Consider the following 8,853-nt stretch of genomic DNA (forward strand, 5'->3'; position numbering starts at 1 on the left):
TTCGTATGTTCGGTATTCAGGCTGAACAACGAAAACGCACCCTTCAAAACATTACACAGTACATGAGGAAAATGTTTAAAATACCAATTAATCCCTAAAATGCCCCTGTTTTAGGTCATTTAATTAGCCATTGTGGTAAAGTGTGCAGTTTCAATAGAAAATCCATCGAGACGTGGCAAGCACTCAAACATGGTGAGAACCAGGACCCTACTGGGTATATCGAGGTGGTCCCGGCACTTTAAGGCCAGCAGCTGCCTGATGACGTAAGCGTTAGGGCAGCAGATCGGGGGAGCGTGTGGTGCTGTCGGCCAGCGGCATTTGTCCCATGTGCCAGATGGCCAGTCTGTGCCTGGTAACAACTCACAACTCTATGATGCCTAATACTAAGGGGAGAAAAGTTTAGTGAATAGGCCCCGGAGTCTCCCATCTCCCATAGAAATCTATGGTTCAGCACCACACCCCGGACCGGCAGTTCTTCGTAACTGCACCAACCGGCAGCGACACTTTCCTGGGGCAGTTCTTCATCTTTGTGTCTAGTAGAAAGCAAAATCCCCCGATTAAATACCTAAATAAATTTGCTATTTTTGTTCTTTCTTTTATTTTTTTAACATATAAATCATATGAAATGATGGATTAGACATAAATAAACGATTCTCACAAGAAATGCCTTTCTGTCCCTGAAAAGGGATCCATGTATAAAGTGGATATAGAGGCAAAAGGTGATTATTGTTGACCTTATTTGCATGCACCTACCCAGAATCCCTTGTGGTTGTGGCAGCACCATGAGATTTCTGAGGTAAAAACAAGCCTTCTGGCGTGTCTGGTGTCTGTAGATGAGCGTTTAATAATACTTCTACTACCCCTTAAATTTAAGTAGAAGGGTTTCCATCACCTTTACCCACCATAACTTATATGCAATATATACAACTAGATGGTCCCTACTACGGTGGGCGAACTCCCGATCACGAAGGGGCTGGAATTCTATCGCTTTATACGATCGTTCCTTCTGGATCTGCAACAGACGGGTAGATGATAGATGGGTAGATAGTGACATAAGAGAAGCTGTTATCGACACTCAATTTGTATGTTTTATCCAATAACGCTGTTGATTGATTATCCACCGTGGGGCGGGGGTTTCCCAATACTCCGTCGAAACCATTGATCGGAAGCTCCCGGCAGCTGCACCTCATTACCTATATTGATTAATACGCATGTTGAAATGGCTGTTCGAGGACGTAAGTGACTAAAAAGTTAGTGACAGAAAAAAAATTCTATATGTTCGACGAACATTCGTGTGATCGGTCACCTAGTCACTTACACAATCAATGATTCTACCATTCTAATCACCGGGTACTGCAATAAATCAATACTAATTCCAAGCGTTACAACAATTTCCTTTAACGGATGACATCGTCAGCGTCGGGAAGCAATTTTGCAGAATAAGAACGACCTCATCCGCTATAATCTAGAAGAAACGGACTTGGCTTAATTAACAAAAGCTCTATTTTTTTCTGAAACCAATCCTTGTGCGACAGTCCCTTTATAATGCAGAAAATCGGGTTCCTCCGTTAAAAAAGAGGAATTATAGACAGCGTTGTCTGTCCGTAGTATATTATCTCGGATATAAATTATAATTAAAGGGGCAGCGTCCCAATTACAGCTTGGAGCGTAAGTGGATATGTGTGTACTATGTATAATTTGCGTTTTTTTGGTATTTCAATTAGTGTAAGTGGTTGTGAGATATTTACATTTTTTTTACACCAGGAAAGTTAAAAAAAAAAACTAAATAATTCTGCTGTTATACCCAATTTTAACAAGAAATACCCCAAATCTGTGGCCATCCTACCAACGACCCCATCTATAGATCTTTGTTAAACATCTGCCGACCTGAGGTCCCAAACCAGCTCAAACGTACCAAATGCGGCCAAAACAACTTGAATGCAATCCTCTTACCAGGAGGTGGGTGGCCAGGAAAGTTGTTGCCTCTCTTTAGGCTGTTCGTGGGCCGTCCACCACTTATTAACCCCTTAATGACAAAGACTGTACATGTTATTTTCATTGTTTTCAATGGGTTTAGGGACCGCCCATTGTTCTTAAGGGGTTAATGGTCCAGTGGACCACTTGTTCCTGATCCCTTAATGTTTCGTCTCCGGACCCCTAAACTGGCCAGCGGACATCCTCGTCATGCAGCCCCTTTGCTTATTACTGGGCTTTTGGGACTCAAAAAAAAAAACATTGTCTCTCTCTTGTTTTGCCAAAAAAGTTTTCGTAAATCTGCCATTTTATTCTTTACTATGTAGGGTTAGTCGCATGAAAACAACACAGAGAATTAGGTTGGGTTTCTATGTCTACAGCCTATCAGTACCTGTTTGTTTGGTCACATGACAATTAAGTGTTCCCTATATAAAAAGGCAATATTTGACATGATGAAATAATTATTAAAAATACAGCATACAGGACCAGGAACGCCATTTCTAATACTGAATATATACAGAGTCGGTGGAACAGCACCTTTAAGAGTCGATCGTTTTGAGCATCGAGATTAATACTACACGGCGCAGACCCTGGAATACAAATGAAACACAGAAAAAAAGAACATGTGCCACAGAGCTTACAATCTAATATTTGCGCTTTGATAGAAGGAGCATAAAAAGCATATGTCAGCAGCCAGGGAGGATTAACGTATAATAAAGATTTATATCGGCAGCTGGTTAGCGGGGTTTTAAAGCGCGGGAGTCCAAACTTTACAAGTAGAGATTATAGGAGCGTCTGAACTCATGTAAAATCGTGTTTAGAAACATGAATATTTCAAGTCCAAATGAAGAAGATTTATTCAATTCCGTCTGTTTATCGGGAATGAGTAAAAGCGTTTAATGTGGGAGGCATATGAAGGTTATGACCATTCAATAAAGCGCTAACCTGCCCCGAGCAGACCTTGGAAATCCACATAATTGAACGAGATTTCTTACTTTCCAACGCATTTATTTCTTTCCACGTTTGAGACGTCTTCACGGCAAAATCATTTGTTCCTCGGCGACCTCACATCTTCGATCTTGGGTTAATAATTGAGGAATTTGGTGTCGGAATGAGTGTGTTTTTCTCACTAGGAAATAAGTGACGTTATTGAAGGACGGTGGGGGGGTGACAGTTGATGTGCTCTGGGGGTATATATACTGCGCTGTAGACCCAGGGTGAGAACAGAGCTTCAAGGACCCCCGACATCATCTTTGTAGACCTCACACAGGAGCCCGGTTGACCATGTCTTACCGAACACTGGCCGTCTGCTTCTTTTGCCTGTTGGCTCTCACTTCTGCGTGTTACATCCAAAACTGTCCCATCGGAGGGAAGAGATCCGTCATAGACGTCATGGACATTAGGAAGGTAAGTTGAACGTCTCCCTTGAGTCTTCATCTTGAGATCTTTCAGGAATGAGTAGCTTGGTTGAAGTTGATACCTTTTATTGGGCCAGCATCACGAAAGATGAAGTTACATAAGCTTTTGGGGCCTCAGAGGTCTCTTCTTCAAACGGAGGAATACTACTGAATACTTGCAAAGAAGTAACTCTCCCTCTTTCATAGCAGCCAGGCTGTGATTTTCTTTAAAAATATGTTTTTTTGCTACTAATTTAATTTTATACCTCTACCGCTACCCGATATAGAATTAAGCCTTTAAAGGAAGTGGAGATATGTCTCCAACCCAAGGGCCACTTTAACCCTTTAATGGGGGGGGGGTTGTATTACATTGTAAAACAAATTTAAAATGACCAGTTTTAGTCATTTTTGTCAGTTATGTCGATTTCAGTAAAGTTTCCAAATTAATGATTATTAGGCAACGTAAAAATAGTAATAATAATAATATTTACTCAGTGAGCCTGCCGTTAGTTTCAGTTCTAATTCAGTACATTTTGAAACATTTCCATACATTATGAGAATGTCATCAATTAGAAAGTATATATTTTTTGCTCATCACACTGGGGGAAGTTATTTTCTTCCGCACCTAATGAACTTCCCGAGCATTTTGTAAACAGGAAGCTACTGCCAATACAGCAGGAAGTTAAAAATAGTGATTGACAATGTTTTGGATTCTTTCCCTCCCCCCTCTAAACATTACTGTCTGTCTGTAGATGTTTCGGTGAAGATTACTAAACTTTGGGAACTGAACCTTTACATTTAACTCAAACTTCAGAATTTCCTTTACTTTGGAGCCACAAAAAAAACAATTTTATTTTTGGATGATGCGCATCTCCTACCGATATTTCTAATGACCCGAGAGGGAGACTTTGATTTTATGGGTTGTGCGCGCGCACATAGCATTTTTAGAGAGCGCACACGTCCAAAAATTGTGCGCACAACAGTTTTTCCCCAAAAAATATATATATATTAGTTTTTTGATACTTTATGCGGTGCGGATATTGTGCGCACATAATTTTCGCTCTGGGAAAATTTTTGCACAAGAGAAATTTTCTGCGCACGCCAACTAAGACAAATTAGATGGAACATTGGTTGTGGGGTAGGAATTTACCAAGACTATGCCACCAATTGGTAGAGATAAAGAAAGAATAATGTATTTTATTTGCACAATTTTATTTCTAAATATATTTTCAGTATATATATATACCTTTTTTCCTGCTCATCATCGTCTTCTAGTCTAATAAGTATATCTCTTCGTTTATCTTTAGCAAATTATCAATTTTTGAGCAAATTATTGAACGAGCAGCGTATGTTTCCTCTTCCAAAAATCCATTACAAATGGAATTCTGTGGGGTTTCAATAATCCCTTCTGAAAAACTTTTATCACCAAAAAGTCCCCCCCCCCTTACCTTTAATATCCGAGCTGCAAAAGCCTTTTCTTCTGCATCAGTTCTCATGTTCTCAGTTATTTTTATTTGTTGGAATTACCTCCAAGCAATTCCGCATTTCAAACTGTTTTCAACAATTGAAACTCTGTTGCCGTGTTTAATTGTGCCCTTAAAACGCCATTAATGAGCTCTTCCGTTAGACTTAGTTACCCAAGTCTATCTTATATTGCTCTATCTATCTATCTATCTATCTATCTATCTATCTATCTATCTATCTATCTATCTATCTATGGCCCTTCTTACCGACCACTAATTGTGGGGATTTTGTGTTAACTCCAGGACCTGGCTGTCTCCAACTCAATGGTGAATCTCATTAGTGGCCATTTCACTCCAGTTGTTCCATTAACATTTACCTCCTGCACCAGTTACACAGCTGGGATGGAAAAAACCACAATGAACGAATGAATGAATACACAATGAATGTAGTTTTTCAGAGCGTAATGGCTCTGAAGCAGAGTTTTTTTTCCCCCATTTTTAAACATCTCTGACGTTTATGTTCTCAATATGTTTCCCCAACTCCGATGCCTTTGTAAAACTCATTAAGTTTGCTTTCTCACAGACCGATAGGCCCGGTGTTCTTGGTCACAGTGAATTGTCTTAAAATACATTATGAGCGAGGGAATAAGAATTCTATACGTAGCCACTTGCATTCCAAGAATAGAAAAGCCATTATATTAGACACTGGCGCCATGTCATGCCCATTGTGCCCATCTTGTCGATGCTTTCATACCTTCTATTCCATATTGTTTAGTGCATCCCTTGTGGACCAAGAAACAAAGGCCATTGCTTTGGGCCCAACATCTGCTGCGGGGAAGAGCTGGGCTGTTACTTTGGGACCTCAGAGACCGTGAGATGTCAGGAAGAGAACTACCTGCCCTCACCCTGTGAATCCGGGAGGAAGCCCTGCGGGAACAATGGAGGAAGCTGCGCAGCCTCTGGTATCTGCTGTAATCACGGTGAGCGAGCGTAACCATACCGGCTACACCAAAAGGTTTAGGAACCACACATATCTTCATATGTTAGAACACTACATTGTGTAAGGACCAACCTCCTAAGTAAGGACCCTTTGGGTCATGGATCCCCGAGTCCCTTCTTCCTCCCCTGATGCCCCTCTTTTCTAGGTGCTTGGAATGTTTGCTGGGTATGAGGGTATCGCAGGGTTCTACAGCCCTAAAAGCCCCGATAATGTGTATAGAGCCAGGGGAATGGGTTACAAAATAAACGTGTAAATTATTCTTATTTAGTTAGGTTTGTAGGTTATAAAATCCCATAAAAAGTCTGGGTAAAGGTCTGCCCCCTTGCTAAGCCTCTAAAAGCACCCCCCAAAACCCCAAATATCCCTCTGAGGGCATTTAAAAAGTTGGAAGGGGTGGATATAGATTATTTAACATAAGGAGACAAACAAGGAGTAAATTATCTTCTCATCAGGGCTACTAACGGGGGCGAAAAACTGGCACTTTAAGGCCAGCGGCCGTCTGATGACATAAGTGTGGCCGATGGCTGGATATGTGCGGCTACAGACTATGTTTTTATACGCGATCTGACGGCTGCCAGATGGCCACTCCGGGCCTGTTTATTATTATATAGGAAGCTGTTTTTTTTATCACATGTACTATGTACAGGAAACTCAACAAAGCAAGAGATCCGCGCACTCCCAGCAAATACTACTTGAGGCATAAATATCGGGGATTCCGTCACATTTTATGGCTATAAATCCTTGTAATGCAGAAAAAAAAGTGAAATGGATCCACCGGTTCTGTGCTCAACAACCGGGTTCTAGAACGTTCTGGGTAACAGGATAGGGAAATTAGCGCTCGGCCTAGATAGGGTTAAACAGGCCCCAGACCAGTCAGGACGGACATCAGGATACCCCGAACTATCCATGAACATAAGAAGTAGTTATCAAGGCCGATCGAGCAGAATATATTCTTTATTTGTTACGGCCGTGCAATGTTACCTATTTATCGCGGCCAAAATTGGGGCATTTGGGGCAATCCACCGAAGAGGTTATTATGGGATGTTTCTGCAGGTTGCTCCACGGTGTTTGGTGCTAAAATGGGCTTTTCCTTTACACCGGTGACCTCTAGTGGCTGATGTATCAATTGCTATCCGTTCTCCGTTCAGCTCACTCGGGGCACCGGATACCCCAGGGGTAAATTCCAATTCTCCTGCCTGAAATTTGTCAGTGGAGTGGGCAGATTTACGTCTTCGTACCCAGCGTGGCCTCGGTGAGCCATATTTAAGTGCCCCGTAGGTTTGATGTTGGCAGTTAAATAACCCAATTGCTGTTTACGGATTATTATACATTAACCGAAGAACCTTAATATATGGCTGTCATTGTTTAAAGATACACTTAATAGATTCACCTGCATTCAAGCAGGGATACCAACCATAACATACTGGGAGCAAAAGCACCAATTGGGAGTCTTATATATGATCCCAGCAGGGTAGAATAGGAAGGCGTCATCTCCAAACTGCGTGACCCTGAGAATCTGCCCCTTCACCCTGAGATTGGGGCAGAAACCATGAGACTCCCTAGATTCAGGAGCCAAATGCCTATCCCATGCATGCTTAAATTCCCTGACTTTATAAGCCTCTACCACTTCTGCTGGGAAGCTGTTCCACTTATCTACTATCCTCTCGGTAAAATAAAACGAAACTTAGATTACATCAGTGAAACCCCTGATGATATACAATGCCATCATTTGTCTTCCACGCCACATTAACCACTGCTATCCTCACCCCCTGTCCCCGCAGAGAGTTGCACCGTGGATCCGGCGTGCGAGCAGGACTCTGTATTCTCCTAGGAACGGCATCCAGATGAGAAGTAACCCCCGCTGTACTCACCGTCTGAAGATATAACGACCGCACCGTCACATCACGCAGAACACGAACACCTACGTATAATTGTACTGTACGCAAAATAAACATGTATATATAACAGCAGGCTGTGTGCTTTCTTTCTGCTGAAACCCCCCGACCTGTATATAATACACAGGCATTCTCACTGCACTCCAGGGCACATGTCATGTGTACCTTTAATGCATACAATAACTAAGAGTTACCTGAAAATTGCATTTTTTTAATTTTTTTGCATCCAAATGCATAGAATGGCCCATCAGAATCTTCTCTATATATTTGGTAGCCGGGGTCATGGGAGTGGCTGTCTGACACACCCCCTTCCCCGCCCAAGTGGATGTGACATCAGCATGGGGCAAAGCCTCTAATTCTACCCATGAGCTCCGGCTCCGGGTCACATAAGAGGGGAGACTTACGAGGCGGAAATTGTTCCCATTGTGTGTAATAGGAGCACTTTCCTGCCAGTGATTGGCTGCTCCAAGAGAGGTGCGGTGTGCTGTAGTGCTGAAGCTGCAGCGTTTTCTCAGAGAAAGCTACTCCTAGGTAAAGGATTGCACTAAAGTATTGAAGTGTTTATAAAGTTCCTCCTGGCCTAAGATTTGGAAGTTTTACTTCTTGGCCTTCATTCATTCGCACTCCGCCTGCTATATAAATGACAGAGCTTTATCCGAAGGATATGAATGCTTATCACTAAATCATTAGATGGGAATATTATAGATAAAAAGGGGTGTGTTAGATGTGATTTTCCAGACCCCCCCACTGGAGTCCCAATCATTTTAATTAATATTCATAATTATGTATTAAACAGAAATGTGTAGGAATTTTAAGCTGACGGGCAACACATCCTAATCCCGCTACTCACCCTTTCTCCAAAGCCGCCAAAATGCAGGAGATCGGATCATGAATAATTCTGCATTCTCAACAGGTTTTGTACACAGCATTGTAAACACCGGTTGCTTATCAAATCAATTTTTAATTCCTTGTGTTTTTCGCAATAAAAAATTTATGAAATTCATTTAAAAAAAAAGAAAGAAAAAAAAAAACATTTGAATTTAATCTGCAGAATCTGGATTTTTATGAGAAGTTGACAATTTTCCGAGTGGCTTGGCGAACACACACAAAAAAAAAAATCAGAT

At 41.6% G+C, this 8,853-nt stretch overlaps 1 protein-coding gene across 1 annotated transcript; it reads left to right on the top strand.

Moving 5' to 3' along the window:
* Positions 1-3,205: 3,205 nt before the first annotated feature.
* On the top strand, positions 3,206-7,804 carry LOC128475935 (mesotocin-neurophysin MT). The gene is made up of 3 exons (XM_053458001.1): positions 3,206-3,381; positions 5,610-5,814; positions 7,616-7,804. The coding sequence occupies exons 1-3, from the start codon at positions 3,259-3,261 to the stop codon at positions 7,663-7,665; spliced, it is 378 nt and encodes a 125-aa protein (XP_053313976.1). The 5' UTR covers positions 3,206-3,258; the 3' UTR covers positions 7,666-7,804.
* Positions 7,805-8,853: the final 1,049 nt, after the last annotated feature.

The sequence above is a fragment of the Spea bombifrons genome, chromosome 1 (assembly GCF_027358695.1).
Source record: "Spea bombifrons isolate aSpeBom1 chromosome 1, aSpeBom1.2.pri, whole genome shotgun sequence".
Taxonomy (NCBI): domain Eukaryota; kingdom Metazoa; phylum Chordata; class Amphibia; order Anura; family Pelobatidae; genus Spea; species Spea bombifrons.